At 41.2% G+C, this 23444-nt stretch overlaps 2 protein-coding genes across 2 annotated transcripts; one reads left to right on the top strand and one right to left on the bottom strand.

Moving 5' to 3' along the window:
* Positions 1-2694: 2694 nt before the first annotated feature.
* LOC120667774 (protein FAR1-RELATED SEQUENCE 5-like) lies at positions 2695-4614 on the bottom strand. Its single transcript, XM_039947777.1, has 2 exons — positions 4186-4614; positions 2695-4137 (listed from the first exon to the last, which is right to left on the bottom strand). The coding sequence occupies exons 1-2, from the start codon at positions 4612-4614 to the stop codon at positions 2695-2697; spliced, it is 1872 nt and encodes a 623-aa protein (XP_039803711.1).
* A 15227-nt stretch (positions 4615-19841) lies between these two features.
* Positions 19842-23235, top strand: LOC120665829. Its single transcript, XM_039945510.1, has 4 exons — positions 19842-20257; positions 22260-22329; positions 22416-22510; positions 22942-23235. The coding sequence occupies exons 1-3, from the start codon at positions 20069-20071 to the stop codon at positions 22466-22468; spliced, it is 312 nt and encodes a 103-aa protein (XP_039801444.1). The 5' UTR covers positions 19842-20068; the 3' UTR covers positions 22469-22510; positions 22942-23235.
* The last annotated feature ends 209 nt before the right edge of the window (positions 23236-23444 follow it).

Here is a 23444-nt window from a genome sequence, read left to right as displayed (position 1 = left end):
TCACACACACACACACACACACACACACGTCACTTAAGCAAATCTATAGCCATGATTGAGCTCCAATTGATTCACTATCTCGTACGACAAGTACGCGTCTATGGCGGTGTAGCGCACCTGGAAGCTGTCCAAATACCTCTCGTGCCAGTGATCATGGTCGGCGCCCGCCGGCTTGCGGAGGTGAGGTAGGCACAGTACCTCCGATGCGATCTTCTCGAGCGACGAATGACGAACTCCGTACTCGGGATGGGGTCCGCCAAGGTGCTTGTATTCTGCAGCGGCTCCGGGGACTACCAATTGGAGGTCGATCGGATTGGTTATTGTGGTGCTGAAGTCATCCTGCAGCCGCTTCACGTCGTTCTCGATGTGTGTGCCGGTGAAGATGTTGTCCTCCTCTGTCAGAAACCTCTTCAAGACTTTGGGAAGGTCACCGCCGCTGGCATAGAGGACCTGGAACACAAGGACACTATTGCTGACGCACAACTACAAGATGGCAGTAGTGACGTCGCCGCAAGGGAGCCTTTTCCACTCGGTGTCCAATCCAACGAGCTTGCAGTGGCGTTGCACTGAGTTGCCACGGCGGATGTCTTCGAGAAAGCTCGCCACCACCTCCGCATCATAGGTTATCCACACATCGAGAATGGTTGTATCGAATGCAACCCATTGACGCATAGTTGTCGGTAGACTGGTCGGCGTCGTTGGGCGATGGCGCTTCGGCTTTGTGTCCGATGCCCCCATTGGTGTGACGATGTTCACTGGTGGCGGGCGCCATGGCTCCATAATCATATGGCGTCATATAGCATGGGATGGTTTCCTGGCTAGGGTTTCTTGCGTGTGCGTGTGTGGCGGCGGAGACAGTTTGGATTAATTCTTGGGGGTGGCCGCGTGGTTGCGCGGTTCGTTTCCTGTGGCGTCGGTTGGGATTCCAAAGCTCCGGGGAGGGGCGAGTGGGACCATCGATAAAACAGGATAGAGACGTTCACCTGATGTTGGCCAGTTGCGGATAGCACCGGTGAGACCATTGCAGATAGACAGTGCGGTGTAGATTGTCCGGTGTATTGGTGGGGAAAGTCATACAAAATAACCAGACACATCCCTGACAGATCCACACGGAACAACAATGGGCTGCCGTACCTCTCTCTGGCCCATGGGCCGTGGTACCTCTCCTAGAGCCCATACCTTGAAATATTGTCTGGTAAAAATGTAAAGAACTTGAGATAGTAAAAAATATAGAAACATTGTCCGGTCAATGTCAGGACCTTGAGACAGTCAAAACCTAGAAACATGTCCGGTGACTGTAAGTGTATGGGAACCAAAGTTCCAACTGAGTCTTGAAGTACAAGGAAAACGCTATGGTGTTGATGTTAGTGCAGTAAGACATGATGTTGCACTCGCGAATAGTAGGAGGGGCACTTTTGAATGGGTAGCCTCGCACTTTACTAAAAAATGCTCTAATGATCAGAATGGAGAATCGGTCGAATAGTGCATGGGAAGAATAGATCCATCAAGATATCTGCCGAGTCCATCTAAAATGCCTCGTGAGTCACCTGGTCCGATCGGTGATTGACACGTCCAAATTCAAGTCCATTGAGTTCCTACTAGAAATCTTTCACAAGTTCGTGGATATAATAGTTCACCAACAAATCTGATGAGTGCAGCGACCGGTCTGAATGATGAGTGCATCAGAAGAGGAACTCATCAAAATTTAAGTCCTCTGAGTTCGTACTGAATTGCATTGACAAAAAAAGTCTGGCATCTGTCAAGACCTTGAAATATTATCCGGCAAATGTAAGGACCTTGAGACAGTAAAAAGTCTAGAAACATTGTCCGGTGAATGTCAGGACCTTGAGACAGTCAAAACCTAGAAATATTGTCCGGTGACTGTCATTGCGTGGGAACCACAGTTCCAACTGTCTCTCGAAGTACAGCAAAAATGTTGCAGTGATGTTGTACGGTGCGCACACCGGTCTGACCTGTAGTGCAGTAAGACATGATGCTGCCGCTCATTGCACTGCAATAAATGGAACACAAAGAATTCACAAATGCAAACAGGCGCTTCATATCAGCGTAATACTTTGTTACAATTCTACCAAGGAAGGTGTCTGGAGATACACCCATGCAAAACTAAGCCTAATGACTATGCCAGCAAGTTCCACTCATGCCCATTGCTGTCACTCTTGATTAGACGACAAGGTAGCGCACAAAGAAAATGGATCCTGCTAATAGACAAGGTTCTGTACAAGAAGGAAAAAGGAAAAATAATTTAGTCTTCGTAACGTAGAGTTTACCAGCGAATGAAGATGAAAATTGTCTCCTTACCTATATCCATTCGGTAGCTGCAATCAGATCCTTGGCAAATCGTTAATCTAGCACATCTTCAGGGAGCTTTGTTTCCTACAATTAAAGATGAACATCAGTCATAAGTACACATGCCTCACACATGGGCAGTTGTCAACTTTGATGAACATTACTCAAAACTACCTCTAGTCTCAAGAAGCATGTACGCCGATTGTGACCCAAGCCCCTACATAGGCTACATTTCAAGGAAGATTTCATGGTAGATTCAGTCTTATCTGAACTTGACTTCAACTTTTTCTTCGAGGCCCCTCTGCCAGGCACAGTCATGGGATCCAGGACATCTCTGAACTCTTCACAATCAACCTCCGGCATTTGTGGCAGCACAGGTCTATACATCTAGCCTTCGTTTGCTCCTGTATTTGGCACGATCACAGCATCTTCTTGTTCAAGGACACGTTTGGTCCACTCATATGCTTCGGTTGAACGAGATGCTATGAAGGCTGCAGCAAGACTGAGATTGCGTAGCTCACGGAACCTTAGTAGGGTAGGGGAATAGTCATACATGGCGTTCTTCCATATCGTCGAAAATGCACGCTTCGCCCCCATAGTCCACCTTTCCAAAACACAGCAGTCTAGAAGCTTGCTCTCGTCCCGGAGACCCAATACATAGAAGATGTGTGAGCAGGGGGTTCTAAGGGATTGCAACTTACGACAAGAACAGAAAATTCTCTTCTGATTGACCTCTTCAGTTAATTCACATTTCACATAGTACATGATGTCTCTATCTCTCTTTCCAACAATATGCTCAGTTGTATCATCGCCACCTAGAATCTCAATCAGAGAACACTTCTTGGCTGCTTCCACGCTGAATTGGACCTTCGCCTTAAAAACAATTGGTGTGAACTTTTCCTTTGCATTTATCTCAAGAACTAAAGCATCAGGTTCTGTGAATGGCGCAGATTGCAGTGCTTTAGCGTCGTCATCCGCCTCATTTCTACGCACCTTTGTAAGGCAGATCTCATAGTGTTGTACCATTTCTAACAGGGTCATTTTACCATCCAGTTTCATCTGAAGCCTAGAGTTCATGCTCTTACTCCGTTGGTTGCTCCTCAATCCTAAAAAGCAATGACCTACATGATACGCAGCACACCAGGTTTGCCTCACCTCATACATCTGATAAAGCCACGAGTCCTCTTTGACCTTATTGGCAGCCAGGAACACCTGCCATTTCCTCTCAATCTCTTCTATGGAGCAAAGGTCATACAAAAAAACCCTGAATGCACCCTTTAGTGTATCATTGTGAACATTGAGCACTAGGTTCAACTCAATATGCCATCCGCATAGCCTATGCGGTGAATTCGGCCACACCACACTGATTGCTCTCTGCATAGCAAGGTCTCCATCAGTGATCATGGAAATACGATGCTTCTGAGCATTAGCTTCGGTAAATGTTTTCAGCAGCCACACATATGAATCGGTATTCTCATGAGAAATAATTCCACATCCGAAAAGAACTGTGCGGTAATGGTGATTCACCCCAATGAAAGGCATAAGGGGCAGGTTGTACCGATTTGTTTTGTAGGTGCTATCAAATATGATGACATCACCAAATGTTGTATAATCAAGCATACATTGAGTATCACACCAGAACATTCCCTGCACGTGTCCTTTCCCATCAGTCATGTACTTGAAGAAGAACTCAGAATCTCTGTTTTGACGTTCCTTCAGGTGACTGATGACTATTTGAGCATCACCATTAGTAATTATATCCTGGTTATAGAGATGGCAGAAATTATACAAGTCCCTTGATGTATAGCCAACCTTTTCATACCCACCATACTGCATTTCCATAATTTCAAAAATTTAGTGTTTGTGGATCCCAGCAACCCCCAGCTCCACAATTTCAGCTTTCTGCGCATCGCTGATTTTTCGATGTGAATGCAGCAGGCAACTAAGGTCGGCTGAAGCCAGCGGATAGTTGTGTTCGTCGATAAAATTCTTCATGTACCACTGCCCGGTGCTCCGGTCCAGTGCAATTACAAATTTTGCAGGGCATCCAACACGAGTTATATCCCGTGGCCTCCGCTTCTTAATCCCCTTCTTCACGTACTTCTCTTCATGGTAACCTTGACGACTGCAGACATACCTCCGAAGGGTCAGCTCAGTGTGCTCACTTTTCCACTCAACATAGCTTTTCCTCACACTAAATCCTTTACCAAGTGTGTATGTGTTATAAAACTGAAATCCTTTATCTTTGATTGCGAATATCTTCCTAACAATTTCATTGTACTCCAGCAAAGACTCAAGATCCGCCATTTCCTCCTGCATCCATCAACAACATTAAACAAACTAAATGATTGCAGTATACTGATTAATTCCAGTTATGCTGCATAAAAATTGAAATCAAAGATTGTAGTATAAAACCCAAAGATCAATGAGATGTATATAATTCACATATAGTTAGCCTAATACAAATTTCAGGGTGATTTAGATGAAGGGAAATAGGGAAAACTCAAAAAAGGCATAAGCAACTGGATACAGCAGAGCCAAGGGAACTAGATGCAGCAGAGCTAAAGGCAACATATCAATAGCCACTTGTTTGAACAGTAATATCAACCAGAACTAGTAAAAAGTAAAACCAGTAAACTTTGAGATGTATGTACAATGCAGACCAATTACATGAAGTGAACAATATTATTACAGCTATGTTAGCACTGTGAAGTTATACAAGTTAGACTGCAAAGAGGATGATGACAGACAAGATATATATTGTAGACCATTGTATATAAAATGTGCTAATGCCATTTTGTTGTTGTGATGCACAAATATGTAGGACACTAATCCGAAGAAGGGTTTCGATTGTAATCAAAAAGCCAATCAGATTGAGGCATATATATTAATGAAGGCTTACGATTCTTACACATGCAGGAGGTATAATTACTGTCACTCGAGAATGCAGAATACAAACAAAAAATTTCGCTACAATCATCGAATACCATCTTGAGCAAGATATCATCTGATCATGAAACAAGGCACACAACAACAGGAGGCGGCGTCCAAGTACCTTTGGCTAGATGATCAAACACGGGGCAGTTATCGGCTGACGAAGCAGGCACAGGCGGCAATGTAGTAGGGAACACAACCGGCGGCGTCCAAACCCTACCCGCGGGTAGGGCGACGACCTTTAGCGGAGGGGGTGAGGGAAGGGCGGTCGACGCAAAGAGCGAAGGCGGGGCCAAGGGAAGGGTGCGGCGGCGGCGATGATGTCGGCGGCAGAGCAGGGCGGCGGCGGCGGCGGCGATCCGCTAGGGGAGACCGGGTGAGGGAGGACAGTTGCCCGAGGCGTGGGTTTGGTGCGAGGAGGAGGGGGGCATGGGGTTTGGGGGTGGCGAATTACCACAGTACCCATCCGCCCCTCAAATTAATTAATTAATTAATTATTTTTGGGGAGACACCAAGAGGCACCACCAACCATTGTAAAAGGCCTCATAAAAATATTATGTGTGTATTTAGGATGAGCTAGATTTGTACACAGTGTGCTGGACTCGAGAAAGTAGTCGGATATCCTATTGTAAGCTTCAGATTATCCACATTCAATTATCAACTAATCCATATTCACCGGATTTTACTAATACGATAGGATATCCTATACCCGTACGCATATATTTGGATTTTACTAATACGAGAATGACTACACCGGCAGATGAGCTTATCATGGAAAAGGCAATGAGGCGCACGACATCAAAAAATATGATCGGCGCCACAACACCTTCGAGCACGAGCCCAGCTGGAGTGCCACCAGGTACTTTCTCAACTAGTTTATTCAATAATCTTACACAAGAATCCTGCTCGACAAAATTAAAATCTATTGGGATCTTCGTAGGGGCCAATAATAATGCCATACATGTCTCCTATAACGCGCTTAGAAGAATAGAAACAGATAGAGCCCCCCTTCAGTTACGCAAAAAGAACTTAAACAGGGCTGGGTTGGAGAATAATCCTTTTGATCCGAGTGATAAGGAAGATGCCGCACAAGATGAGGCGCTCTTATCCCACTTGGTCAAGGACCTGACTGATATTGATTTTGATGATTCAGACCTGACCACAAAGATTTGTGATCTAAAGGTATCTAGACGAAAGTCGAAATCATCAGCGAAAAAAGACAAGGTCCGTAGGCGGTCTGCAAAGCAATTCAATAGTGTTTCCCCGTGAAAGGAATTTACTGGAAGCAGAGGTCTTTCAGACTTGGCTAAATATCGCTACATTTCGGAGGCAATAAGGAACAGAATCTAGACTTCGTAGCCGTCATGGAAACCAGAAAAAAGGATATGTCTTGAGCGAATCTGAACCGCCTATCTGGAGGTGCGGATTATATCTGGCACTGTCTTCCACCGAGAGGGCGGTCAGGTGGCATTTTGCTAGATATTGATGCCCTAAATTTAGAGTTATCTTCAATTGTGGAAGGGGAGTTTTTTATTAAATTCCATCTCTACAATAAAAGTGACGATTTCAAGTGGATTCTAATGGCAGTTTACGGACCAGCTCAGGATGACTTTAAACAAGCATTCTTAGCTGAGCTCATTCGGACTTGCCAACAGAACCCGGTGCCAACATTGATTGGAGGAGACTTCAATATAATGAGGCATAGCAAAGAGAAGAATAAGAACAACTTCAACCTCCGTTGGCCATTCCTATTTAATGCGGTAATTGACAGCTTCGATCTACGGGAGATTGAGCTAACAGGTCGTCAATTCACCTGGGCTAATTCTCTTTCAGACCCGACCTTTGAAAAATTAGATAGAGTCCTATTGACCACAGAATGGTAGTTCAAATACCCATTGGTAATGGTGCATGCTCTCTATAGAGGTGTATCTGACCACGCTCCCCTACTATTAGACACGGGCGAACCATCCTATACAGGGGCGGTCAAACAGTTCAAAATGGAGCTGAGTTGGTTCTCCCATGAGGACTTCAGGGATCGTGTCGTGCAAATATGGAATAAGCCAGTGAATGGCCAAAACGCAGCTCAACGGTGGAACTGTAAATTGGGGGCCCTTAGAAAAGATCTGCGGGGATGGGCAGCTCACATACAAGGGGAATACAAGACCCAAAAACAACACTTCCAGAACACTATCACATCTCTAGATACCTTAGAAGAAACTAGACCGCTCACAGATGAAGAAAGATCACAGCTGGAGAACGCACGCAATGGCTTGATCAAACTCCTTCGGGAGGAAGAGATCAAGTTCTACCAGCGGGCCAAAGCAAATGATGTCCTCCTCGGAGACTCCAATACGAGATACTTCCAGATGGTTGCAAATGGCAAACATCGCAAGAAATGTATCTTTTCACTGGACCATGAGGGGATCAAGGTTGAGGGTCAGAACAATCTCAAAACCTATATCACACAGTTCTACAAATATCTCTTCGGGCCTCCTGAGGATTACAATTTCTATTCTGATGAGCACAGGACAGGAGACATACCCCAAGTCAGCCAACTCGAAAACGATTTTCTCACGGCCCCTTTCACTGAAAAGGAGATTCGATATGCCGTTTTCGACATGGAGCACAATAAAGCACCAGGCCCTGATGGTTTCCCAGCTGAGTTCTACCAGCATTTTTGGGACCTCATTAAGGGGGACCTAATGCAAGTGTTCCATGAGTTGCTTATTAGAGACTTACCAGTCTTCAGCCTGAATTTTGGGGTAATCATGTTTCTGCCTAAAACACACAATGCAAGCAAAATCCAACAATTCAGACCCATTTGTTTGCTGAACCTAAGCTTTAAAATCCTCACAAAAGTGGCAACCATCCGCATCAACTCGGTTGTGGATCATTTGATTAGCCCCACTCAAACAGCGTTTCTGAGTGGACGTAACATACTCGAAGGAGTGGCTATTCTTCATGAAACGGTGCATGAGCTCCATCGCAAAAACTAGAGTGGAATCATATTCAAAATAGACTTTGAAAAGGCTTATGACAAAGTACAATGGGATTTTCTACTACAAACGCACCGGATGAAAGGATTTGCACCAAAATGGATACAGTGGATCAAATCCTTTATATCTGGCGGCAGTGTAGCAATCAACATCAATGATGAGGTAGGCCCATTCTTCCAAACAAGGAAACGTATGAGACAAGGCGACCCCCTCTCACCCATCCTTTTCAACTTAGTAGCTGATATGCTATCCATTTTCATAAATAGAGCCAAAGAGGACAATCAGCTGAGGGGTGTGGTGCCGCACCTAGTTGACGGCGGCCCCTACATCCTACAGTACGCTGACGACACCGTTCTCTTTATGGAGCATGACCTGGAACAGGCTCAAAACATGAAGTTAATTCTTTGTGCCTTTGAACAGTTATCAGGTCTGAAAATTAACTTCCACAAGAGTGAGCTCTTTTGTTTTGGCGAGGCCAAGGACTTTGAGGATTAGTGCATGGAGCTGTTTGGATGCAACACCGGTACCTTTCCTATTTGTTATTTGGGCATCCCGATCCATTTTTGGAGATTGTCAAACAACGATTGGTTGAGAGTACAAGAATGTTTTGAAAAGCACCTCAATAGCTGGAAAGAGAAAAACCTTTCCACGGGAGGGCGGCTAACCTTGATCAACTCAGTTCTTAGCAGCCTACCGATGTACATGATGTCCTTCTTCGAGATTCCAAAAGGGGTTCGCAAGAAGTCGGATTACTTCCGATCTCGGTTCTTCTGGCAGAGCGATGAGCACAAACGAAAATATCAGCTAGCAAAGTGGGATATCCTGTGCCAACCTAAAGAACAAGGAGGTTTGGGGATACAAAATCTCGAACTTAAAAACATCGCATTGCTCAGCAAGTGGTTGTACCGACTTTGACAACAGATGGTACTTGGCAGCAGATTATATGCAACAAATACCTAGGGACTAAATCATTGGTTCAAGTCCAATGGAAAAGCGGTGACTCTCATTTCTGGGCAAGCTTGATGAAAGCAAAAAACGAGTTCCTCCGGTTCGGGACCTTCGTTATAAAGAATGGGTCACAAGTTAGATTTTTGGAAGACATTTGGCTAGGTAACACACCCTTGAGATAACAATACCCGCAACTATATAATATTGCAAGGAGAAAACAGGATACGGTGGGTCAAGTGCTTTCAGCTCCAACACCCAATCTATCTTGGCGTAGGGATCTCATCGGAAATAAACTAGCAATGTGGAATAACCTAGCAGCCCAACTGGCTCCCATCACACTCAGCCACGATGAGGATGAGTTCAGATGGAATCTTGACCCGGCAGGTGTCTTCTCAGTAAAGTCACATTACCGGGGATTAATAAGTTAGAACGTTCCCAATGTCAACAAGAAACTATGGAAGCTGGAACTACCATTAAAAATCAAGATATTCCTCTGGTATATTAAGCGCGGCATCATCCTTGTTTAGAATTAGAGTAGAATGGAATGATTGATTGTATTGATTGATGGTTTAGACCACTTCTTATATATGTACAAGAGGGAAAGAGTGCCTATTCTCAAAGGGACATGCCCCTTTGTGAATGGCCCCTTCGGGATGGCCCCTTCGTGAGTTGGCCCTTTCGAGAAAGGTAACCGCCTAATGACTAAACTAATTAACTATTATAGAAATTGATCACTAATACTAATTTCTTCATAACACTCCCTCTTGATCAATTTTCTTCTTCTTTGTAATCAATTTGATCTTCTTGTGGTCTTGTAATCAATCAAATAACTCCTTGAAAACCCTATGGGAAAAATCAAGAGATGTGATATATATAACTCCCCCAAAAACCCTTTCAGGAAAAATGTGAGGAGAATCTTTGGAAGACCCTATGGGAAAAACCAAAGTAATTCGGGTATACTAGGCAAAACTCCTTCAAACCCAGTGGGAAAATAAGGAGAAACATCATAATATATAATAACCAATGTCAGTAGACCCTTGAGATAACCCAAAGTCTTAGTCTAATAACACCTTGACCCTATGGTCAATATGCTTCAAATATCATCTTCTAAAAACCCTGGTGAGGAAAACTAGATGATATAGCATATAACTTTATGTTGACATTGCCTCATCAAAAACTTTATATGAGAAACCTCAATAAGAAAAACTCACATAAAAAAGAGTACAATGTATCGTATGTTCCAATATCATCCACCAAAAACCTCTAGGGGAAAAATGGATGATAGGACATAATCTTGTGTTGATATTACCTCATTAAAAACTTTATATGAGAAACCCAAAGGGAAAAAACTCATACAACGAAAAGAGTGTAATATGATGTTTTCAACAAATTACTAATCAGAGAGACGAGAGACTCTCCCCCTGAAACTTGCAAACTTTTCATACCAATGCACTCAACACATATGAAATGTGCAATATGGAATACTTTGTGAAAATCTCAACAAGATTATCACAATACTTAGTTTGCAAATATTCATATGTCCATATGACCTATGGAACAGAACCATCTTAATGCAAAATATTGCATTAAGTATAACTTGTCTCCATCTAAACAACACAAGCTGCATTACCTTTATAGATAATGACCTTTGATTCAATAGAATCAATACCACATAACTTCAGTATGTGACATATTATTCTGTCAAGCTATACACATTCATGTGTAGCCTTATACAATACAATATCAGAATGATTAATGGAATTGACCATTAAATGTCTACGTACTTAAAGACTATTATATATTGGTCTTTCCATATTCATGTAAAGCTTATTTTAATGATCTGGAATATTGGGGATCTTATAGATAACCAGAATCATGATATCCACATAATCGGATCACGCATTATACCAAATCTGTATGTGCTATTTTAAGATATCAAAGATATTCTTAACTTCAATCTACCAATCTTAGGTAGAATAGCGCAGCTATTAGATAGAAATTATTGCAAAGACAATATCCGGCCGGGAACTTTTGCAATATATATATTAGCGCATAAATGGCACCGGGATAATGGACCACATGTCCTATTATCTTAATTCAATCACTATGGCATAAAACAATCTCCCCTCATATGTTTCTCTATCATGAGGTAGAACCACCAAAGGATTCCCTTTCATATTAAACGATTCAATATGATGTGGATATAGATAGCTTTACTATAAAAACCTGGGAGAAGATACTTGGATTCTAAACACAAAATAAAATTTTGGTTTAGACCGTTATCTTCCATCTCTAAACTCCGTCTTTAGATCACAACGTGTTCTTGACAAGTGTTCATTACCAATGATGTCAAGATTATTGACCATCATATAATACTAGAAAATCCAATTAAGGATTCTGAAATGAACACCACGTGTAATCAATCTTGTATCCTTCAATATAAGGAATACATACAAAGTCGATTGTACCAAAATCAACTTAACTGCCTTAAGTCATATATTGACTTAAGCAATACACGGTATTTGTTGCGATTTTATATATAAGTAAGTATTGGATATGTAAACTCCTTCCCGGAAGTTTCACAATATACCAAATCAAGTGATCATATGTAAATCACTACATATCAACTGCAAAGATAGATGCTTTTGTACTGCCAGTCAAAAGGTAGTATCAGAAATTTATAACTTACTATGGAGAATAACCTGCATTGAAATCAATGCTCTGGGCTTTGCGTAAACCCCTTATGCTACTAGTCTTGCTTTAATCTCACCACCTCATTGTTCTCAATCCATTCTAGGATGAAAACACTTTTGTACCCACAGTAAAGGTACGTCTAGGTGTTGGCTATACTACCAAAAACATCTCTCTTCTGGTGAGCAAGACTATCTCTATATGTATAACTTTACTCAACAAGTTTCAGTAAGAGTGACAAAGCACTCTGACATGGTCTTATTAACTGGATAACTTTGAATAATGTATTCAATTTATTCAGAGAAGTATGAGTCGACTCATGTAGCCTTTATATGATATAATTCTCCAGTTATCAAAACTCAAAAATGGACCCTGAATGACTCATCGTGACTTCCTTAAACGAGAGTCAGGGCTTTCCGATATCCCAGCATCAGTATTTTGGTGCACCTCTGAGCTGGGTTGTGGATTATAAATATCCACCCGACATAAAATGTCCTCTAGGTATCTTTCAACCAAAGGTTGAGTTGCATTTACTACTTTAGAAGAAAATTCTTCTATTGCTAGCATGAATAATCCTGCTTTATGGCCATACTGTTCTCCCTCTTATTTACAATTGGGAGTTGAGTGGTTTTACTTAGTACCACTACTCTTTTTGGCACATACTTGCATTAGATTAATGATTAGTAAATGCATGTGGCAGTTTATTTGCAATACTATGCAAATCTTTGAACTCAAAGTTTAGTTAATTTAGTACGTGATCCTGAGCTTGAAATGCTTTATGCATTCAAATGTTTTCCGGGCATTATATATGGTACTTCTAATCTCCCCCTAATGCTTGGAAAAGCTCATCTATACTAAAACCCAGCATACAGGTTGTAAATAGATTCTCTCTAAGAGATCTAGATACAGAACAATTGACAGAGATTTGAAATCTCAGATGATCCCCAATTTCCTGTGTGAACCCATCAATGTATGCTGTGGTGGTGAGAGTGGTATGTATACAACGTAACTCAATCTTACGCAAATAGGAAATCTTCATGTATTTCCACGTACTATATGCATATGGGAGATATGCTTAATCATAAGTTAGGAGTGTGTAAATCTACCTGACTTCAATACGAAGTTGATGATAGCAATCCAATAACGATGATCCAGTTATAACTTTAATGGTATACTTATAGATTCCAATTTATGCTTTTGGATATGTAACTAAACTCTTGTGATACCAAGCAATCGTCATTGAAGGTATAAAGATTTTGTAATGTTCAGGATAATGCTCATAACTAGAACCATTATCTACCAAATGTATGGTTGAGTGTGTAAATTTTACACACTCTAGATCATCTCATAGATGTATCTATACAATCATGAAATGCCTGAACTATCCATACAATCTTTGTATCGGACCCATACATATTTTTTGAATATGATCAAGGAATCTAATAAAGTCAACCTGATTTTAAGATAAGAGGGTCTTAAAATCTGTATCCCTATGGTACTTATCGTATCCACACTTTGGGAAAGTCAGGACCAAATGAATTGCCATTAATTTCTCACGCATCCCTTTGGATGCCCAAGTTGATCATTTCAAATTGAATAGATCAACCGTGTGAAAAATTTGGATACGCAACCTGGTGTACAGGATGGTTGTATGCATAATACAACAAAAATGAGATCCATCTCATTACTTATATGCCATATCTTTTGGAAGAATGATAGTGGAAGAATTGAACAAACTATCAATGGAAGAATTGAACAAACTATCAATGCATCACACCAGCGATGACCAAAATTATTCCCCCTTCTTATCATAAGAACCAGGAATATTTTGCTTTCGTAACTATAGTGTTTGTGACAAATGTCCACTAGGCATATATCATTCCTTTTTGGAATAATTCCCATACAATCTATACATGATAAGAAACTATGAAATTCTTGTCAAATATAAAGAAATACCAAAATATTGTCAAGTATCAAATCCATCAATATGATACTCACAATACTTATGTATTGACAACAAGTATTACAACATATTTCGATGGACTAAACAATATCAATGGACCATGAGATTATTCCAAATCTCAAAATAAGTGTTTCAAATTATATTTGATGAGCTTGTTGTCCTTGAATTTAGGTTCTTTTATGATAGAAATAGGAGCTTTTGTTATGCGATCTTAGATGATCCAGCAAAAACAATCAACTTCCTACAGAACTTGAAATTTAAGATTGAAAAACCCTTCAAATCTTATGTCGTAGCTCCTATTTTATACCTTATTGATGTTTGATATAGATCAATTTTCCTTCCATAAGATATTCTTATCGATAGTCTTTATGGATATTGCTCCTTAACAACAGTAAGGCATAATTTTTGTGACCTATAATAAATGACTCCAATCAAGGGTCATTAAATTCTTTTATTAGTTTATGAGATAAAACCGATATTAATATCCATTGTCTATATGGCATATTGATGCCATCGAGAGTGAGTTCAACAGACTCCTCTGAAGTCAATATCCACAATATGATACAAACCATTGATTTAATGAATTTACACTTAAGGTAAACTCAAATTATTATGGTGTTGTTGTGATTTCAAATGCAATATTTTTAATTATAAATCTTATCATAGTTTTGGATCATTGTCGGTAACCATATAAATGTATAGACCATACAACGAATCATCATAAATTTTTTTATACACAAGATAGATAATCTCTATATCAGAAACATAGAGTAGATCTTTATAGTAGGCAATGTAAATTGCTGCCTAAGCACGGTCTCTGGTCAGAATAATTCATAAGGAATTAAACGCAGCGTTTGCTTAGGACTCTAATACCTTATGTAATAATAAAATAATATGATGACAAAGAGCAATCCAAAAACTTTATTTTGATTAAAAACACAATGTAGGTAATCATTATATTTCAAAGAAACAAGATGTAGACCTCTCAGTAACAGGTGATTAGATCACCGCTATGGCACGATCTCAGGGCAGAATAATTCACAAGGAATTAAACACAGCCAATGCAATAGACTCTATTACCTTGTATTTATAACCAAAATAATCAAAAAAAATATATTGCATATTTTAATCATAGATGGATTAATGTCTTCTTATCCAATAAGAACTTTGTTAAATTGCAATTATGTAAACTAGCAAATTTAACAAGTATGTGGTGCAGAATATGGTTTGCAGGCACCAACATACACAATTCTATTACATAGATACAAATGTAACATATATGTTGGTGCAAAACGTGGGTTTGGGTGCACCAACATATCCCAAATTAATTATCAAAGTCACAAATGTAATATGTATGTGGTGCAAAAGGAGATTGGTGCACCACATACTCCGAAAATATAATAGAATTATAGATGGTATTGTAATATAATATATAATCAAACCACAAATTATATACAATTACAATACCTAGCAGATATAGTGCAATAATAACGCACAAAGTGCTATAGTTGGGTAGTGGCATAGTTTATGCAAAATCCCGTAGGACTAAAGCAAAAATCCACTTCCTATGTTAGCCTCACTAGCAAAAATGGTTTGCCTACCATATTGCCTTTTCCGATTAGGCTCATATGAACCTAAAACAATCCATTCTTAATTAACTATCAATTAATTAAGAGGCTTCGATTTTGTTGCAACTAAAAATATTTGCCAATCAAAATCAACAAATTATGTATATTTAGACAAACAATTTTCTGGCATTTAGAGCAAAACAATATAGAGCAGTAAAACTCTATCATACAAATTCTGTTAGACTGACTAAAATAGAAATATAATATATTAAATAGTGAAAAACTCTGCAATATAATATATTATGATGCAATTTTATAAAGACTCATAGGTCTCAAAAACTATCTATTTACTCTAGGTAATAATTTGCATCATAAGGCATTTAAACTCAAAGTCTAAAACAAGCATTTATATCATCAATTATAAATGCAATATATTGCAATTATAAATGCAATCATAAATATGTAAGAGTAAAATGCACTGTGGGTACATGAACTTGTAGTGCTGTGTCAAATAGGTCCATAAACTTAGAAACCGGACATCTAGCCCATCGAACTTGCGAACCCGTTCACCCCAGGTCCATTCCGGTTTTGCATGGCTTGCATGGCACTGTGCGCTTGCGATTTGCTACAGTAAACCCGGATTTGCTACAGTTACCGCGGTTTTGTTTTTTCTTTTCTAATTTATTTCGGCTGAAACTTTGAAAATCATAACTCTTCGATACAACATCAGATGAAGATGATTTTTATATGAAAATTGTAGCTCTCGACGAGATCTACAACTTTGTAGTTTTGAGTTTTTTCATTTAATGAAGTTAAGTTGCCCAAAAAATTATACAAAAGTACAGCACCATAATAATCACGTACTTCTGCTTGTCGCATTAGAAAATTAATATATTTTTCTGTTTGTTGTCAAATGAAGACACTTTGTATACCAAAATTTTAACACTTTTAACAATCTAGATTCTTGTAGTTTTGAGTTTTTACATTTAAAGTTGTTAAGATGTTGATAAAATAGTATAAAGCCTCAACGTCTTTTGCGTACTTAATATGCTGCTTTATACTGTTTTATCGAGATTTTAACAAATATAAAAACTTAAAACTCTAAGAATCTAGATCTTTTAGAGTACTAAAATTTTAGTATACAAGTGTCTTCATTTGACAACAAACAGAAAAATATATTAATTTTCTAGTGCGACAAGCAGAAGTACGTGATTATTATGGTGCTGTACTTTTGTATAATTTTTTTTGGGCAACTTAACTTCATCAAATGAAAAAACTCAAAACTAGAAAGTTGTAGATCTCGTCGAGGGCTACAATTTTCATATAAAAAATATCTTCATCCGATGTTGTATCGAAGAGTTATGATTTTCAAAGATTCAGCCGAAATAAATTAGAAAAGGAAAACAAAACCGCGGGTATTGTAGCAAATCCTGGTTTACTGTAGCAAATCGCGGGCGCACAGTGCCATGCAAGCCATGCAAAACCGGACTGGACCTGGGGTGAACGGGTTCGCATGTTCGAGGGGCTAGATGTCCGGTTTCTAAGTTTATGCACCTATTTGACACAACACTACAAATTCATGTACCCACAGTACATTTTACTCAATATGTAAATAGATAGAACGTAGGAGGCCTTATTGCAAGATTGCATGTGAGAGAGAAAAAAATGAAATAGCATAGCCTGACTCCGCTGGTGGTCTCATTTGGTTCAGAGCGCAGCAGCCTGGCGTGGCCCATCTTGGCTCGATTAAAAAAATGACAGGGAGGGGGAGGCGGTTAGGGGCCTCCAGGAGCCGCCGCTCCCTGCCCGAAGGGCAAGCTGCCGCCCGTTCGGGGCAAAGGGCGCCACCACCGCCTGCCCCTCTGGGCGCCGCCGGTCCGGTCGGCCGCCGCGCCTAGCGCCGCCGCAGGCAGTGGCCAGCGCCGCCGGGTCCGCGTGCACCAGCTGCCGCCATCAGTCGTCGTCTCCGTTCGGCTGGCCGAGGCCTCCATCCGCCCATCGTCGCCGTCTGTCTTTGTGCCCCGCCACCGGCGTGCTCCTCCGCCGAGCCATGGAGTGCCGCTGCCACCGCCTGGATGTGATGCCGTCGCGGGCGCCGAGCACCGCCATTTGGGCTTTGGCCGAGCACCGCCACGCCCCTGCTGGGCGCCGCCGTCGCCGCTTGGGGGCGCCGCCGCCTGCCCCAAGGGGCGGCATCTCTTCCTGCCCTGGAAGCCAGCCGCCGCCACCCCTTGGTCCCTGCACCGCCACGGCCGTTGCCAGAGGGCGTCACCACCGCCGGCCCCAAGCGATGTCGTCTCCAGGTCCACGCGTGAACGCCGTTCGCCGCTGCGGAGGGCCGCCGTGACGGAGCGCCCGTGTGTTGCGGTTCTTGGCACTTCACCGCCCCTGTGGAGGAGGGATGGGCACCGAGGACACCGCGGGTGCCTTCGATGCCACCGTCATCGATGGCCGCTCTACGCCGAGGGCCCAGGCCTCTCTCTGTTCTTCTCGTCGAGTTCTTCAACCACAGCGCCAACCACTACTCCAGGGAACGGTGCGTCGGCCTTTCTCTCAGTGGAAAGCAACGTGTCTGATAACGTGTTTAGAATTAGAGTAGAATGGAATGATTGATGGTTTAGACCACTTCTTATATATGTACAAGAGGGAAAGGGTACCTATTCTCAAAGGGACATGCTCCTTCGTGAATGGCCCCTTCGGGATGGCCCCTTCGTGAGTTGGCCCTTTCGAGAAAGGTAACCGTCTAATGACTAAACTAATTAACTATTATAGAAATTGATCACTAATACTAATTTCTTCATAACAATCCTCGCAAAGGATAACTTGGCGAAAAGGAACTGGCAGGGTAATCAACAGTGTTGCTTCTGTCATGAAAATGAAATGATTCAGCATCTGTTCCTAGACTGCCGTTTTGCGCGGATGGCTTGGGCCACGGTATACATGGCATGGGGTCTACGCCAACCCACAAGTATATCCAACATGTTCAGGAGCTGGCTGAATGGAATTTCAAAACATCATAAATCACTCATCATGGTGGGAGTGGCAGCCATGTGCTGGTCTGTCTGGCTCTGCAGGAATGACGCTGTATTTGAAAACAAACAATCTTATTTTTTTGCAGGTTATCTACAGGACTACGCACTGGCTTCATACATGGGCTACCCTACAATAGCCTACTTCCCAGGAGGCGCTTGCTGCGGCCTCTCGGTGGTTAGAGCGGGTGGCAAAGGTTTTTTTTTACCCAGGCACATGGGTGGCGTTCTAGTCTCAGGATCGAAAGTCATTAATGTGTCTGTTAAACCTAAAATCTAGTAGGCTGTGTGCCCAATGGACAGAGGCCGGGAACGGTTTCAAGTCGTTGTATCCACTCGATGTAACTTTTTGAAATTAATAAAATGTTCTCATTTCCAAAAAAAAATATATTTGGATTCGGATTATCTATATCTGTGTGAATACCAAAATCTCTTCTCCACATCAGCAAAATTTGAATTCGGATCGGCTCGGATGTGCAAATTATCCGCTGTATTTTCATCCCTAAGTAGGAGGGGCGCTACTGAAAGAATGGACGTACGGTGAAGACGCGGAGCTGCGCTTTGGCTAGAGAGACTAGGCGTAGAAGGAAGCCGAAAATATTTTCCATAAGTAAACAAGGAGTTAACACGTGGATAAAATCAATAGGATTAAACTAGTCTCATGATAGGGTAAACTAGGACCGTAAATGACAAATCAGACGGTACATATATTTGTTTACTAACGTGGAGTATCTCGCCGGCCACCGAGGTGGCCTCGTTTCTTGAGTTTTACATATAATAATAATCCAATTCTAAATTTGGAACTAGTCAAAGTTTGACTAAAATATTAAAAAACATTATTAATGTCTACTTCTATCTCTATAAAATTATTTCATACGTTATATAACTATTTAGTATTATAGATAGTATTAACTTTTACAAAAAAAACTCCACCGGCGGTACAACGGTCCAGCGAGGAATTCTTTTAACGAATCCAGAATCTGAGCAATGCTACTGTAGTCAACTAATCAAATCTATTAGATACCCGTTCGCCAATTTTTTTATATATACGTCAATTTTAAAGATTTGTCGACTTAATCTTCGAAAATACTTATAGAAGTAAGATTTGTTCTCACGAGTTTATAAAGATGAGTATGCGTATGTGTCGTGAGTGTTTGAGTTGTAGTATGTAATTTTAAAGAAAAATTAAGATATATTGATTTGGTGAAAACTACAATTGCATAGTTTCGATGATGGGAGTAGCGATGATGGCATCACTACTCCACAAGTCACACCGATTTGGAAACGGCTGGAGCGTGTCCGGTTCCGACTACACGATAGCGCACCGCATCCATTTCGAAAACCGCGTGCGTCGACGGCTATTTCTGCCAACGCATCCTGCCTGCTGCAGCCTGCAGGCCGCGCGGGCAAGTTGGCAAAAGCCAATCGCAAATTTACACAAACGCCCCTCTCTCGCCGCCTATTTGTATTTTTCTCGCCGCGCGCCTCGTCTCCACTCTCCCTTTTTCTTTTCTCCAGCCCAACCCGGCGGCTGCGGCTCTCCCTCTCGTCTCCGGAAGGTTGGAGGAAGCATCCGAACCCCTCGCCGCCGCTGCTACCGGCGACGGAATCGTTATCGGGAGGGAGGAAGCCATGGAGGGCGCCAACGGAGTCGGCGGGTCGGAGTGCGAGCGGAAGCCGCTGTCGGAGGTGGTGGGCGACTGCGTGCAGCGCTGGTTCCAGGACGCCTTCAAGGAGGCGCGCAAAGGGGACATCGCCAACCAGGTGCTCGTCGCGCAGATGTTCTTCTCCGGATACGGGGTCCCCAAGAATGAGTACAAGGTACAGCAACCTACCTTCTTTAACAAGAGCTTTGTTTCGGTTCAGCTTCCTTGTTTAGTCTGTCCTAGTGAGATGGGGATTCTATTCAGTTTCCTTGCTTAGCTTAGATTGTCCATTTCCATAGCGGTGGTTGGACTTTCCTGTTGCAACGATCTTAAGGTTGAGGGACTCTTGGCTATCCAACTGGGTTTGCTGGATAAGTCAAGATTCAGATTTGGTGTTGGGAGAGTTGCGAGTTGTTTTCGAGAAAATATCAAGGGGCCCTCTTTCCTGATTAAAAACATAACAGAAACGGAGTAGTGTGGAGCTTTATTTTTATTTTCTGGCTGAAATGGGGAACTTAGCTGTTGACTTCTGCCAGATGAAACATTGATTCAGTATTCGTGGTATCGTCATAATCTATCCTAGTGGTTCAGATCCAGCTTTAAGGCTCTTAGTTTGCAGTTAAGATGCTCGCATGGTAATCAACAAGCTTTTCGTAGTTTTAGACTGAGTGTGACAAAACCATGCTGGTGGTTGGTGCTGCATACGAATTGTGTGGAGTGAGGAATCCTTTCTCTTGGTGATAAAATTGTATATTTTTCACAGTTAAATACATCTTTGCACTTGTGTGTAGAATTTCTTGGAACATAAGATTGATTGACATAAAAAGTTCTGCTTTTGTTTCGCCACTCTCAAGAGCTGATTACAATTCTTACCGTTGTTTGGAATTTAGAGTTGCTTTGTTAGTTCTCATTATTTTCCAATTTCCCTGGAGATGTAGATTTGAGATTATTTTGGTGAAATCATTCTTTTAGTTATAAATCATTATTTATCTGTGGTTTATGCTTTTATTATGGTTCTATAAAAAAAATGCATCTATGCTGAAATAGATTTGAAGAATATTCCAGTTGGTGATGATCGTTCATCATTGCTTTAAAAATGGTGGACTATGTAGGCAATCAGAGTGTTACTGAGGTGGTTTAGCGGTGAACCAGGCATTGTGTATCCACCTTAGGGCTTGTTCCATTAATCCCTTAATTGGTATTGGATTAACCAAACAAGCCTTCAGTAATATGGGTATCACAGAAGTAAAAATAGCACATTTGGTACACATTCAAGAGCCGGTAATGCTATGTTATCCATCTTGAATTGCATTTGTTGCATGCTGGCTGAGCTGACCACTCTTAATCCATTAGAGGATGTCATCCCAGTTTTATCAATCTTTTACCATCTATAATCATTGAGGTCTGAGTTCTTGAGACATTGCATTCAGAGGTTTACATTTTTAGCACTGGGCTTGCTAGTATTACCAGATTATTTAGAAGTAGGGCTTGGAGCTATAGTAAGCTATAGTAAGTTCGAATGTATGGAACTCCCAGGAACTGAGCTAGCTGACTGTTGGTGGGGGTGGGAAGTGTGGTTCTCCATTTCAACCCAAATTTGGGTGTATGTTTCGTTTTAATGAAAAGCCACCTAGTCTCTTTCCAAGTTGAACTCCAGTTGAAACAGGAGAGGGAGAAGTTGCTTACGGGCATCTATCATGCAATGTAAGTGTTCTACATAAGTGCTAGGAGCTAGGTGGAGTGTGGAGTTGTAAATAGTGCTTAATCACGATCTGATCATCCAGGCCTAGAGTTACTTCTGACTGCACTGCTTTTAGAAGACCCATTTATTTTATTTTTATTTTGATGGTTTTTTTATGATCTGATGTTATTTGGTCATTGTTTTCTCATACTTCATAGTAGAGTTTACATATGCTCTAGCATAATCTAGCATCCATTCTGTAAATCAAAATTAAAAGTTTAATTCACTGTTGAATTTAAATAGATGATATGCTTGATGGTGGTTTTGTATCTAAATAATCTTATGATTTCAATAGTGTTTAAAATGTTATTCTCTTTTGTCTGTCTGTATATGATGGTCTCTGAATTCATGTTGTAAACTGCAACATTATTAGCTACATACAAATATACACTCTCATTGTACTTTCTCCTCTTGTTTCGTTATTATTTTTTATTAGGGAAGACAATGGATGGATAGGGCATCAAAATTCAGAAGTTCAGCATTGAAGGTTGGCATGAAACGTCCAGGTATTCTTCATTAATATTTATTGGACTTAATCTCATTTAAAGGTGTAATCTGGTGTTTTTATTCATGTTTCCCTTCTAAATTTCAGGATACAATGCAAGTGATTCTGACTCTGATGACAATGATGATGCCAACCAATAACACTCGGTTACAAGTTGAGTTAGCTATTAGGAGAATTACAGGGTAAGAAAGTTTGGTACGAGCTGTTGCTCACTTTTTTTCGCATTTCTTAATATTGCATTTCTTAACCCTGGCCCTGATCCCTAGCATATTTTTTTCCTTGGTGCTGGGACTTCAGGGTTTAATTACTTGGTGCTCTATCCATTTATCACTATGTTTTAATTTCCACTGATCTTTTGGTGATTAGGGGTGGTAAATGGCCTACAAATTTAGCATAGAAATTCTAAGGATTGGGCTCAAAAAGGGCTGAGCTCATATTCTATATGTTTTGGGGCTAAGAATGAGTATGCTGAGTTGGATTCTGAAGGGGGCATTAGGGCCACAATCCATTACCACCACTAGTGGTGATTAGACATTCTAGCTTTTCTATTTTTGCATGATCTCAATGCAATAGACTTCCTCAGGTGTTTTGATGACTGAATGTTTACTTTCAGGTAATTACAGAAGTCATGGTTAATCATGTCAGCCCCAGCAACTTAACTTGGCTGGGACTGCTGCTTTCGGTTGGGCTTGAGCTGTGCCCGCAAGCAAGTAAATCTTGTAAACCCATTTGGATGCTTCAAAGTACAGTGTACTCAGTATCTGTTTGAGAAGAAAACCAAGTAGACTATTCAATTTGGCAATGTTTCGGTATATTGATTGAATTTATTTTTATCCCCCTTTTTTCATTCTCTATTAAATTAGGTGCATATAATGATGAATATCCATTGTGTGGGATCTTGCGCTGATTATGCTGTTTAATGGCCCAGCTTGGCTGAGGCCTTCAGAAACTCCAATCCAGTGTTCAATGAAAAAAAAAATCTGGAAATTGGATTGGCTGCAGTTACAATTTTAGACGCTGGAGGTAAGGGCTGCATGAAGTGGTTGCCGGTAGTGTTGGTGTTGATTGGTAGAAAAGCAGGGTTGTTTGGTTTTCATGTTGAACCTTGGCCATTTA

Source organism: Panicum virgatum, chromosome 3N, assembly GCF_016808335.1.
Source record: "Panicum virgatum strain AP13 chromosome 3N, P.virgatum_v5, whole genome shotgun sequence".
Classification (NCBI taxonomy): Eukaryota; Viridiplantae; Streptophyta; class Magnoliopsida; order Poales; family Poaceae; genus Panicum; species Panicum virgatum.
The sequence above is the reverse complement of the archived record's forward strand: the minus strand, read 5'-3'. Positions and strand labels throughout refer to the sequence as shown.